Source organism: Gobio gobio (genome assembly GCF_949357685.1).
Source record: "Gobio gobio genome assembly, chromosome: 9".
Classification (NCBI taxonomy): Eukaryota; Metazoa; Chordata; class Actinopteri; order Cypriniformes; family Gobionidae; genus Gobio; species Gobio gobio.
Genome location: NC_137115.1, coordinates 36,863,936 through 36,877,924, shown reverse-complemented (window position 1 = coordinate 36,877,924; position 13,989 = coordinate 36,863,936). Strand labels below are relative to the sequence as shown.

The following is a 13,989-nucleotide window of genomic DNA, read 5'->3' as shown; positions in this document are numbered from 1 at the left end:
CCTTACATCCTCTGACTGTCCAGTCTGGCTGGTCTTTCGTCTTTTCCCCAGTCCATCCAGCTCCTTTTCTTTTTTATCCTATGTGAGATTTGAGAGGAAACGTTGAATGCCTGCGATTACAATAACAGACCTGCAGACTCACAAGTGGTGAAAAAGGAGACATGTTTACAAATTAAATCCTTGTAGGGGGGTCAGGGATGAAGCATTCTGGTGCACTCTCAGAAAGAAATATTAAGAAAGTAAAGGGAAAAGACATTTGCTTCATGTTAAAAAAACACAATTTCAAATCAATTTCATTTGATTCGATATTGATTAATTTGGGGCAGTCAACTAATTTTGTACACTATACAGGGAACACTAGTTGGTACATCAGTATAATATTAAAAGGTTAAAATTAATTGATCATCATCATTTTTGGCTTGTTGACCTCTTTCTGGACATCAATCTTCAAGTCAATTTCTGACGTTTTTATTTTAGATGTTGAACCGTGTCCCTTAGTGGCGCTATTTGGTCTTAATCCCCCAAAGGTGTCCTTATCAACTTTACAGTCACATGCTGTAGCTTTTTGCTTAATAATTGCTAATACTAATAAATTGGAAAAAAATGTAATTGGATGTACAACCTGTTGTAGTTTATTCAAATAGAAAAAAAAATATTTACAATGCTTGGCAGAACAGAACAATTTCACATGATTAGGCAACCTTTCCTTTTGTACATTTTCCTATAAGTAACCCTATATGTAAGCCTTCCTCTGTATTTGACCCTTGCTTTTCTTGTCCTCTTTCTTGTCCCTGATTTATTAAGAAACAGAGTCCATAAAAAGGAAATAAATTGTTTGGTTTTACTGCCAGCTGGCAGAGATTGTTTACAAATATGCCAAAAACAAAATTGGTTTTGTTTCAATTTCTGCAGTTTTTTGTCTATATTGCTACCACACTGTAATGTATACATGTGGTTTTAATTTATAATGCACGCTATTGCATTCTCAATATTTAGTATTCCGCTTTAACAAGCAGGTTGTTTATTACCACAAATGCGACTATACACTTAAGAGACAAAAAGATGCTGATTACTATACATTATATAAGGCTGTTTCTGTTATTAAGATATTGATGTATTAACTATTATCGTCAAGTAAGTTTAATTCATAATGCTGTCCCCATTGCGCGCATGTGCGTTCCTCTAAACTGTCCGGGAGCTGCACTGCTCTCGCATTTGACTGCTGCCGACTTTTCGAAAATATGACGTTATTAACAACCCTTTAGAAAATGTAATTCCTTTGTGGATTCTCCTGATATGCTCGTTCATCTTTCTCCATGTCTCTTTGACAAATCACAGCGTCTCAGTCTCACACACGCTGCACGTGATTTAACCACGGCCACTTCTTTACATGTTGCAGTATACACGTAATGAAAAAATCTGTTGTTGTACCATATCTTTCAACATACCGTTTGATGTGCATTCATGTTTATTTTGTGCTGTAAAGCGGAAGAGATGATTGGTTCGCGAGCACCAAAAAAGATTGAGACAGTTCAAGAGAAGTCTAGTCTCATTCCAGTCTATGGAATTAGCCCATTTTCAATAATTATCATGAGGTTTGCTGTGCTTGCAATTTCACCCCCAACCCTGGAAAAAAACTACATGTCTACACAAATCTACATGATTCACATAAATTACATATTTTAATTAAAAATGACAAATTTCGCCAAAAAGCGACTACTTTGCAGGCATGCAATAAATAAAAAAATTCTGCTGTAACAACAAGAAACTTGACTACCTTGGGGTTTCGTTTGCGAGAGATGGCGATGCTTTGACCCAGTTTACTAAGGAATGAAATGGGTGATTTAGTGCTGGCAATCAACGCAGCCTTCTCCTCGGGGCTCAGATTGTGGTTTTCTGAAACACAAAAACATGAATAATAAACTACTAGAATCTACCAAGGAATTGCATGCTAGGGAGTAGCATAATTATTCGCATAATGACTCAAACATTCCTTTTTGGTTTTACAATTTTTTCTCTGGATGCATTATTGTAGAACTACAACTTACCACCAGGTGGCACAGTGTCCTTGAACATTTCATAGAACTGGCTGAGGTACATCACCATGGAGAGCTTGTCAGGCTCCACCACACCAGACATCTCCTTCCCGGTCATGATGGGAGAAATTCCAAACTCCTTTTCGGCCACGTCAAAAGCCAACTGGTTGTTCTTCTCCACATCTTTCTCATCCAGCGAGTCAAAGTCACTATAATTATAAAACATCACAACTGAGAAACATCTCCATATACCATAATCATGTTCATAAGCAAGTTGTAAGACTGCAAACAAGTGCTAAAAAGTGATTTAAAACCACTGAAGCCAGATAAAAACTAAAAATATTATTCTAAAATAAAATTTAAATATCATTTATAAAAGGCTGTTCACACTGACAGTGAATCAGTTGCTGGAGTTTGTCAAGTTGTTGATTTGTTGGTTGCTAGTAGCCGATATTACTCGGTTTCTGCCTCCATTACATGATCTTCACTGTATGGACTCCAACTGCTGTCGACAGCATTGTGTTAAACCCAAGTCGCGCATATTAAATAAAATAGCCAATCGGCAAATGGTAAAGTCATTGCGTCTGCCTTTAGAAGCTGTGGTTGCTATCGATATTTAATTTTTCCCCATTTAAAGAGATAGGAGCTGTACTTGCATGACTGAAATAGATACCTAAGAGGCATTTCAAAGATGGCCGCTGAGTGAAATGACTTGCCTTAAAGGGATGAATCTGCATTGCTGTATTGTATTGCTCACACTGCATCAAAATGGCAAACGTCATTGAAATGGTTAGAATGAATGTCCTTCAACATCGGAACAGAAACCGCTTTTATCGAAGAACTACTACTTGATTTAAGTGAATGGTATGTCAGTTTGATGGTTTGATGTGAATTTTTTTTAAATAGATCAAAGATTGGGGTCGGTAAGACAAAAAAAAAAAAAAAAAAAAAAAAAAAATTATGAATATATATTCATTCTGCAAGGACACATTACACTAAACAAAAGTGACAAAAGACAGTCAAAATGTTACAAAATATTTGCATTCCAACCTAATTTTTTATTGTAATACATGTGTTTTTAACTGTATTTTGATTAAATAAATGCAGCCTTGTTGAGCACGAGATAAAACATAAAAACAAAAACATCTTACAAACTCCAAACAGTAGTATATGCTCGCTAGGTGGGACTATGATGACTGCATTAAAATCTATTCACAGTCTATTTTATTTGCATTATTAGAGCTACACTTCCTATATCAAAACCTCAATACACTGCATAAGTGTCTGGATAGAGCTAGTGAGAAAGGCGTACGGTATACTCCTCAGAGGATTCCACTAATGCTGCCTAAAAACACAAATGCAGACTAGTTTAGCTGACCATAACAAACAGCTCATAAGCAAAAGCTTTTAAAGGTCACTCATCATCTGCTCTAATGGAGAGAGTTATGATAATGCTAATGTACGTCTCAAAAGCTAATGAGGCTTTCAGCTGCTCTACGTAACAGAACCAAGTGTAAAAATAACTACAGTTTCTGCCCTTCTGCAGAAGAGTAACTCACCTGACTGTACTTTTATTACAGTGTTTTGTACTTAACAGATGAATATGCCATGTAAATAAATACTACACGGTAAACAAAGCTATAGCTCATTAAAAGTAATGAGGTGAAGACAAATGAACTGTCACAGATGAAGAATCATTTGAGTAATTTTAGCAATGACATTATCACTTAAAGGTGCACTCTATACGCTCTTGCCAACTTATATTCTGCAGCTTAACAACAAAGCTGTTGAATCTTGTGTGTGTGTGTGTGTGTGTGTGTGCGTGTGCGTGTGTGTAATAATTTAAAACATTTGTTACAAGTCTTATTCATTTGTTTGTGTGTAACAACTTTTAATAAGGAAAAAACTACAGTGGAGAATGCATATTTTATGATGATAGTCCAAAGCTCATAATCATACAACAAAACCTCAAAACTCTCTAAAATGTCAACCATGTTTCTTTTTAACATTGCCTTGATCTCCTGTCTTCCACACTGCAGGGGTGTATGACTTACGGATCCTCTCAAAATCAAGTTATGTTATTATTTGTATGAACTGAATCTCTGATTCGTGCTGCCATGTTTGTCCCCGAGTCCTGGATCTCTAAATATAGAACCATAATAACGCAGGGCTTTTGTTGGGATCAGCATGGGGCATACTGCACTTACATGAGGTCTGGTCTGTATCGGTGGATGAGCGAGCACAGCGCCAGGCCACTCTTCCAGGACGTGGTGAGATCAGACACACTGACACCTCGGTATCCCTCCGTCTGCCTCTGACACCAGTTCAGCAACTTACTGGAGCGTACGATGGACTCTGATGGGAAGGAAGCAAAGCCAGTAGGTGCCTCGGAAACAAGAATGTGCATATTCAATAATGGAATGCGCTGACATCCAATCGGATTGGAGTTAGTCACATGATCAGACCCAGGCCTGAAGAACTTTCATGGTGCAATTCATTCCTTTTAAGAGGTTATGAAACATTCAAGACATGGACGGCACTGGCAGTAGTTCAGTTTGTGAAATTACACAAATTTGTTAGTGCATAGTTGTGTTTAGTTCTAAAGACACCTTTCCATTCCATGTCAGGGTTACTCTTTTCATACAATAAACTGCACAAAGCTTTTTGAAAAGCGTCATGCATTAGGAGAGTCGCCTGCAAAATTACCTTGCAATTGCTTCTCAAGCAGAATTTCTAGGATGAGAATAAATCAAGTTATACACATTTACATTTGACACCATCCAACATAAAGAACGGTGAAAAGGCTAAATAAATGTATGGAAGAATGTGACACTAAATCTACCCAGTATTCTGATGTGCAATACTAATGTGACACTAAATCTACCCACCATTTCTTGTGAGCTTAGGAGTTGAAGAGTTGACCACATTCTCCATGTCAACACGCAAATCCCTGGCTTCTCCGGTGTCCAAAAGATGCCGTAACTGTGGACAATTATATTGTAATGGTGTTAGAGCTCATATTTATTCCTTAGGAGGGTCACCATTATACAAGAGATCCATAACATATTTAATAATAATAAATAGTGGTCAACCATTAATTTTGCAATGACTGATGCCAATACCTAGAGAGCAGGATGGCAGTCTGGCAGATAGCCGATATAATGCCAATATATACATAAAATGTTACATTAATATTTACTCAAAAGCCAGTTTAACGGATAAATGGCCAATATTAAAAACTCAATAATTTGTCTAAATATATTTAAATATTTTGAATACAATTCGATTTGTAATTCGATTTTGATTTTCAAGTGTTAATTATCTAAATAAATATTTAGCACAAATTATAAATATATACAGGTATTGTAAATCCATATTATAAATTAAAATAAAATATTAACTTTAAAAGATTGGCAAAGATTTAAATGTAAAATTTGTGGAAATATCCAAAACCGATGGTATTTATCCAATATCAACTGACACCAATTAATAAAAAAAACTAAAATCTGGCGGCAATATATTAAACATCTCTATTAATTATCCACTGGCAAAGTTGTCAGCAAATTTTTGAGACTGACAAAAGGAGGATGTATATGTGATATTTTAATCACAAAGAAAAAAAGGCCATATGTCGACTAGTAGAGTTTATCGGTTTAAAACTTGATAGGTCAGCTGTGCAAAAACCCACCTGGTTGGGTCTCACTTGGTGAAGGCTGATGTTTGGGTACCGTGTAGTTGGGTCAACGCTGTAATGGCTGAAGTTCTTACTCACATTCTCTGGTGTCGTCTGTGGCAGCAGTCGATAGATACTTTCCCTGAAACCCAAGGGAGTTGTGGTCATGATTACTACACACCATGATATCAGAGCTAAATTCCCTTAATCTTAGTGATGATGTCTCAAGAGGAGACTCTAGAGACATCATGCAGGCTAGAGGCTACTCGCTCATAAAACACTTTTGCTTCCCCACAGACATGCTGCTTATTGCACACAAGTTGAAAAGTGCTTTACCACTGTGACTTACCCTGCAGTATGCAGCAAAATAACAGAGCAGGAAGAAAACAAGCAACACAGTAAATGACAGCCTGTAGGGACTTGAGCTGTTTACTGCTCAGTTTTAAGACACAATCACTGTCAACCTCATCATAAGTACTCTGCAGCAGTATATCACTCTGGATGTTTTTGGTATGGAATAACACCATATTATCCATATTATATTTTTCACAGTATGCCGTAAAGGCCTTTTTTCATATTAAACATTTCTTGATATTTGTGTATGTACTCTGAAATGGTGTAAAAGGTGACTTTCTTTCAGAGGAATCATCATTTCAACCAAACGATCACATTTTTCACAATGCTTTCGTATAGGGCTGTGAAAACAAGCATATTAAAGGCTCTCAGCCAATCAGATTCGAGAAACACAAAAATCTGTTGTATAAATGTGGTTACGCAACTGTACTCCCCTTTTAATATATGAAAAATGCCAAATGAGCACCAGAGCACACTACACGAGATTACAATACATGATTTCCCACAATGCAAAAAACTTGACTAGACCTTTCATTTCTAGAGTGATGAATGTAGCTATATCAACAGCAAATTTTAATATCTTCTCACTATTTGCACAGGGGAAAAAAAGAGAAAAAAAAAAATATTCCCATTATCATAACTTGATGCCATTTGCTGAATAAAACAAGCAACATAGTGAGATCATGTGACAACAAACAAAAAACTTCATGAATTTATATACCCAAGAATATGCAAATTACTCCCTGCCTCCACTCAATCACACCAGCTCGCACAACCTGATCCACTCAGTCAACTGTAATAAAACGCTACACAAATTGCAAGTGGAAATATTGGTTACATTCAGCCATATATGTTTGAACCAGAAACTGATTCAGTGGAAGAAAAGAAAGAGTGAATTACAAAGGGTCATCAACAAGTCAGTGTATCAAAATGGTAATGCATTTTATGTATCGCTCTCTACAATGTCAGATACATAACAGTAATTGATATGTTTAGCATTTGGCTTGACTATGTTATCAACCAGCTAACAATGTGTTGCTAATGTTACACAAACCATGTTCCCATTAGTCATCTCAGAGTCAGACAGCATCCCTCTAAAAATCAGTATCCTGCCGTGCACATTGACGAGATTGGTTACATATTTGTAACGTAGGAAACAGGGGCGGGGTCAAAACACGTTTTTGAGACAGTCTTTGGTGCACTACAGTTTTGAGGAGAAAATACTCGGCAATGAGTATAGACCACAGACATATAACACCATTAAAACTTGATTTTTTTTAAATATATTTCAATGGTTGTAGTAGTAAATACTACACCACATGCTGTAAGCAGCCCAAAAGCATTCAATTCTGAACATAAAATCTGTCTTACCGTTCAGCCAGGACCTCCAGAGGGGAGTTTCCGTGAGCCCAACTCCGTACCATCCACGCTGCATCCATAGCTGCCAAGAAACCTCTTGCTATTCCAGTGCCCATTGGCCAAAATGGCTATACCCAAAACAAAAAAAAAAACAAAAAAAAACATTTCCAGTCAACTTGTTCCTCATACACTAAAAATGATAAATGAGTGGCTGTAAAATTCATAATAGAAATCAGTCACCTTCTGTTTGGAATATGATGGAAAAACTACCCTCACAGCCACAGTATAGATAGTTTAAATGTGTGTGGTGTTTCAGCATAATGCTTTCATTACCACAGATTCTAAAGTGGTGGTTTTCAGATTTATGTGAGAAAATGTATTTTCAGAAGTTACAATTTGTCAAAGGAATCCATTGGAGAAGAGCAAAAGCCACTTTTGTGGTACTTCATGGAAAAACACCATCTGGTTCTATTAAAGCAGTTTGTAACAAATTAACTCCCTTACAAGAACATAGACTTATTTCTCTCCTCCACATGGGTTTTCTACTCACCTCTAGAAGGCTGTCCCCCACCAGGGCTACTAGCAGCTTATGGCCATTGCGCTGACGGACGAGCGCTGCGTTTTCGGAGGCATACATACAGGTGAAGTCAAACATGGCGACATCAGGTTGGCCATAGTGGTTGATGGCAAAGTCCAGTTTAGGAAGCTGTTGATTGGTAGAGAAATCTGCTGCCTCTCTAGCATAGGAGAGCAGAGCCTTCTGGTCAACATTGGCCCTGGAGAGTAGCATTTCTGTGTCGGCATAGTCCTATACAAGAGTAGAGGGAAAAACATAAAACAAATAAATAAATGCACATTTTATACATTTTATCTCCATGGATCATCGGTATGTTTATATACATTATATCTCGTCCAGCCCTAAAACTTATATAGTTTATGTCAGTGTTTATTTACAAACATCCAATTATGCAGAATATAAGATGGTCAATATTTAATTGATGAGTTGTCAATACACTATGCACCGATCAGGCATAACATTATTATGCCTAATATTGTGTTGGCCGCCCTTTTGCTGCGAAAATAGCCCTGACCCGTCGAGGCATGGACTCCCCTAGACCCCTGAAGGTGTGCTGTGGTATCTGGCCAGCCACACGGGCCAGACGTCGCTCCCCACCTGCATCAATGAGCCTTGGCCACCCATAACCCTGTCGCCGGTTCATCACTGTTTCTTCCTTGGACCACTTTTAATAGATACTGACCACTGCAGACCAGGAACACCCCTCAAGAGCTGCAGTTTTGGAGATGCTCTGACCCTGTCGTCTAGCAATCACAATTTGGCCCTTGTCAAACTCGCTCAAATCCTTACGCTGCCCAATTTTCCAACTAAGACATCAACTTTGAGGACAAGATGTTCAATATATCCCACCCACTAACAGGTCCACGATGAAGAGAGAATCAGTGTTATTCCCTTCACCTGTCATAATGTTATGCCTGATCGGTGTATAGGGTAAGATTTGACCCCAAAATTCAACATATTGACACAAAATGATAACTGCAAATCCACATTTCGCTGCCTAAAGTCCATTTGCTTCTCTTTTCTGTAGATTTCGGCAGTCTGTAAAAATATACCTTAGACCTCAAATCTATTTTTTGTACAGTCAATCTCAAAGCTCTTTGCCGTGTTAGATGCACTTTGTGTGTTTTTCATGGCATTCACGCTGAAAAGCAATTTGCCACTCAGTGGGCATAACCGCAGTCACTCCGGTCGAAGGTGACGTCTTGTGTATACCCTCTATACAATAAAATACTATGGCCAGGGTGTTTTGTGTGTGTGGTAGAGATAAATCCTACATTATGGGGACAAAACGTCCCCACAAAGATGGCAATATCTGAAATCCAAGTGATGTTTTTTGAAAATGTAAAAATGCTGATAGTTTTCTGTGATGGGTAGGTTTAGGGGATATAATATATAGTTTGTGCAGTATAAAATCATTATGTCTATGGAAAGTTCCCATAAAACATGAAAACCCAATAGAATCAAACAATAGTCAGCACTGAGGACAATGTAATTATGAAAATATTCTTATTAAGGTGGGTTTGATCTTTCAAAACTATGCTCAGTTGTCTGCAACTGGAGAGCACCACAAGGCATATAATTTAGTCATGAGTGGCTGTGGGTGTGGTAATGCGATATTTGAGAGGTCTTTTCCTCTCTGATTCATGTTGCTACGAGCGAGTAGTGTTTGTTTCTGCTAACAGTCAGGCTTTTTAAAACAGACGAGGACTCTCAGCGCTGACACTCATTTAAAATGGCTTTATTTTGAGCACCATTACATTTAAGGCATAATCCTGACACATTAAATACAAGTGTTTTGTCCAGTGGGATTCTGTAATTTATCCTGAAAAATGCAAAGCAAGCATGGCTCTCTTTGCAACCTACCGAGCTACATTAATTGGTGTCATTACTGTGCATCATTATATCAGTCGTATTGTGCAAGACTGTGTATGAGTGTGAGAGAGAGGGCTGGGATTGAGGTTTCTTGTTAATGATTCAACAAACTTGGCAGTATTGGGAACAGAGCAGAAGAGCTCATTGTGAATAAATGGGAACAGACTGTCCGCTCAAAGTAATGATTATTAACACTCCTATGGGCAAAAAGACAATTAAATAACTAGACCTTTAGCAGGATACGTACACTAACATTCTAATTTTGGGTCTGTGAGATTTTGTAAATATTTCATATTTAATCATTATCTTATGCTGTTACAATTTAAAATAACTTTTCAATTTTAGTATATCTTATTTTAAAATGTAATTTATCCCGGTGATGGAATGCTGATTTTTCAGCAGCCATTACTCCAGTTTTCTGTCTCACATGATCCTTCAGAAATCATTCTAATATGCTGATTTGGTGCTCAAGAAACATTTCTTCTTTACCAATGTTGAAAACAGTTGTGCTGCTTTCTTGTGTGTGTGGAAAATGTGATACATTTTGATCAGGATTCTTTGATGAATAGAAAGTTCAAAAGAACAGCATTTATTTGAAACTTAAATCTTATGTAAATCTTATGCAGCAAATGCCTTTACTGTCACTTTCAATAAAATTTCGTACTCACACCAACTTTTGAATGGTAGTGTATATTCATTAATGGTTCTGGTGAAGGTACTAATGCACATACTTTGGCATACCCCCCAAAAAATCTTAAATCAAATGTTTTTTGCTGGTCTTAGATGGTTTAAACCTCACCAAGCTGATGCGTGTCTGGTTTAGCTGGTCAGTTAGCTGGTTTAGCTTGAAAACCCCTCTAAAACAGGGAAACCAGACCAGCTAAGACCAGCTTAAGCTGTTCAAGGTTGTTTTTTTCCAATAGGGTCATACATTATATTTGTGCTACTGCTACATCCTCAAATCATGTGCCTTAAGTAGAGGTGTGCTAGTACTTTAGCTGTAGCTACTTTAACTAGTACTAGACATAGAAAGGCAAACAAGAAGAGACAGCGATAAAGAGGGAGGGACAAGTGAGAATAAAAGAGGGGAGATTAGAAAAATGGCACTCACATGTAGAATGACGCCCTTCTCCAGCAGGCTCTGCTTTTTGGCAGTCATTACAAAGTAGTGTGTGTCATCCTTATAGTAGACAATATTTTCCAGGTCAATTCCTGTGGAGGCAAACCAACAGAGAAAAGAACAAAATGAGTGAGAGGGAGCGAGAGGAAGGGAGAGATTAAAGTGGAGATGTGACGGACAGCATGTCAATAGGGGAAAAAAGGGACACGGAGAGAAAGAGGAAGTTGTTCGCATCCGTTTCGCTGATGTGATTAAGTTCCATCTGTGCAGCAGATAATGCGCCCACTCCCTCAATCAACAGGAGAAAGAGAGAGGGGGATAACGGTGATTATACAACTCCAACAAAAACTGCCAACTCAACACAAAGCACAGGGATAGATCATCAATCAAATATTTTCCATGTATTTATTTTCCTACACTGCTGGAACGTCAAGAAGTAACCCAAAGAGATTTGTGAAAAGTATAATCTATATCTCATCAAGTTAGTGTTAAGCATTTTTACATTTATTCTAAAACAATAACTAAATTATTAACGATTATAAATTCAAGCAATATATTTTATTTGTGAACTGATGTTCAGCTATTCTTTTTAATAGTCAACTTTTTTCAGATCATCATTAGTCATCAAGCTCTGTAAACACGGGTCAAAGACACAAAGATGTATTAATTTCACCAGGTTGATTGCTCACTAAAGACACCCACAGCCATCATGTTTTCAGGCCATCTCAAGTTTGATTTTGACGTGACAACGTGGAAATATCTAAGTGGCTTAGATGTTAACTTACTTTTTAATTAGTCTTTTTTACTTTTTATAATTTTGTTCATTCAGACTGATTTGTGAACATGCACAAAAACAAGGTGGGATTTATTGCACAAAACAATCGTCCAATCACATCCAATCTGAGCACGATTGAGGCATTGCCTCCTCTCATGATTTCCCCATCAAACACATCGCACGCATTAGTAGGTCTGTTAAAACTCAATGGGCTCAGAGGCACGAGAGACGTGGACTCCCGCTGTAACTTTACCTGAAGATGACGCTGTTGGACATTGTTACAAGGGCTGGGCGACATGGCCAAAAAATCATATCTCTGTATTTTTTTGGTTGAATGGCGATACACGGTATATCTCCCGGAATTTTCTACGTTTTTCTATTTGGATAAAACAAATATGTATTTATTTTAATAATAATTTTATTTCACATCCTGCCCAATGATGTCCTAAAAACAATGTTGATATTGAAGGCTATAAACAAATGGTACGAATGTGATGTAGGCTATGCAATACATTATGTGCAAAAAGGGGGTTTACAATCTAAAAACTAAATTAACAATTTTGTTTTTAAATTCACTAAACTAAAAATGAAAATAAACACAAAAGCATATTAGCCTATATTTGATTACCCAATTATAAAAGGTCACTTTCATAAAAATATACTTCCACATATGGCACTTTTATTGTCCAACAACAAATATTTTAGAAATATGTATACTTTAGTCAGAATTATTGCACGTTTCTATTCTATTGCGCTCCGTATGTTTGCCGTGCATGCACGCGGTGGCGCTCGTTCACGGAAGCCTGAATTTTAGCGGCGATTCACTTCCAGAAGTCTGACAGCAAAGTCTTTCTAACTTTTACAGATGGAGAATATACCTGTGAAATGTAAGTTATGCACTGAGGAGAGCACCACATTTTAAACCCATTAAACACCCCAAGTATTTATCTGTCTGTCAGCACTATTAGCCTAATGTTATCTCTCAGAGCATCTGACAGGGCAAGCTGCTTTAAACTATACGTGTTAACTATATCTTACCAGTTATTTTGAAGCCCTTTATATAAAGCATGTGTCTTGTTTAGGACAAATTGTATCATGCACTTTCTCTGCATCAGCTCACTCCGCTATTTTTCAGATGTGTTCGTATCAATCTACTGTATATCGATATAAACGGTATTGCCTCATTCCATATCGTTCCAAAAAAATATATCGATATATTGTACAAACTCGATATACTGACTAGCCCTAATTGTTACTTTAGAAAAATGAATAATACACTTCTTAAATGTCACATTTTTGTAAACGCCCGTGATCTCTCTTAATAAGAGTGCTTGTTTCACCTGTGGCTTCTCTAAGATCCTGGAAGAACTTCTGGTTGAAGATGAAGGCTACTCCACTGATCTCTTCCACCTTTGCCTCTGCAGTCGTGTTGCGGTTAATGAAGTTTGCTGTGATAGCGATAGCCAGTTTGCCCCTGAATTCCTTCCTCCTGAACCCTTGAAAATAAACAGGATACACGTTTATAAGAATTAACTTTTAATGTCACATTTTACAAGTATTAGAACATTTCTCCTAAATAAGCAGAATGATTTGAATGCATCATCCATGCCCGCAGGATGAATGGAGTGGGACAAGTTACACGCCAAAGTTTGTTCAAGTCCCTTAGCACAGACCACTAATTTTTTTTTCCCTGTCTAGACAAGAACATTCTCAATTTTCATATAATACGAAGTGCTATATTCTTACCTGACAGCGTGTTTCTCCTCCCATCAGCCCCAATTATGACATCAAACTCTAGCTCATTGACTGGATGTGTTCTGGGGTGGACCTCAGCTCTCCACCCAATTCCTGGAAAAACCAACCGCATGTTCATGATGACAGACAAGTCCTTTCTCCACAAGATTTAGTATCCATTCAGGATATGCCTAGGCTCTTTAGAACAACCGGTATTCATGTGGAAATAAAAACAAATGAATGGAACAGCTAAATTTCACAAGGAAAGGACACGAGAAAGTGATCTTACTCTCATTCTCTTGGTCTTCTGGTGGCTCAATGAGGCCTTTGAATTCCACGTTGACGTGGATCTCGATGCCAAGGAGAAGAGCTACCTTCAAGAGCATCAGCTGCAATTGGCGAATACCTGGAGTAAGATTTAAGATTCAAAAACACATCTTAGATCCCGTTCATCATCCGACTCAACGCGTGGACCAGACGTTCTAGAGG

At 37.6% G+C, this 13,989-nt stretch overlaps 1 protein-coding gene across 21 annotated transcripts in view; it reads right to left on the bottom strand.

The window, feature by feature from the left end:
* Positions 1–13,989, bottom strand: part of mical3a (microtubule associated monooxygenase, calponin and LIM domain containing 3a) — a 132,055-nt gene that overhangs the window by 51,522 nt on the left and 66,544 nt on the right. For all 21 annotated transcript variants that reach the window (XM_079825458.1, XM_079825475.1, XM_079825474.1 and 18 more), the window contains exons 4-16: positions 13,790–13,906; positions 13,513–13,614; positions 13,107–13,262; positions 10,983–11,083; positions 7,973–8,230; positions 7,435–7,550; positions 5,725–5,851; positions 4,925–5,018; positions 4,743–4,769; positions 4,244–4,391; positions 2,049–2,245; positions 1,778–1,896; positions 7–78 (exon numbers count right to left, since the gene is read on the bottom strand). In XM_079825458.1, coding sequence (XP_079681584.1) covers positions 7–78; positions 1,778–1,896; positions 2,049–2,245; positions 4,244–4,391; positions 4,743–4,769; positions 4,925–5,018; positions 5,725–5,851; positions 7,435–7,550; positions 7,973–8,230; positions 10,983–11,083; positions 13,107–13,262; positions 13,513–13,614; positions 13,790–13,906 — 1,634 coding nt within the window. The remainder of the gene's footprint in view (positions 1–6; positions 79–1,777; positions 1,897–2,048; positions 2,246–4,243; positions 4,392–4,742; positions 4,770–4,924; positions 5,019–5,724; positions 5,852–7,434; positions 7,551–7,972; positions 8,231–10,982; positions 11,084–13,106; positions 13,263–13,512; positions 13,615–13,789; positions 13,907–13,989) is intronic.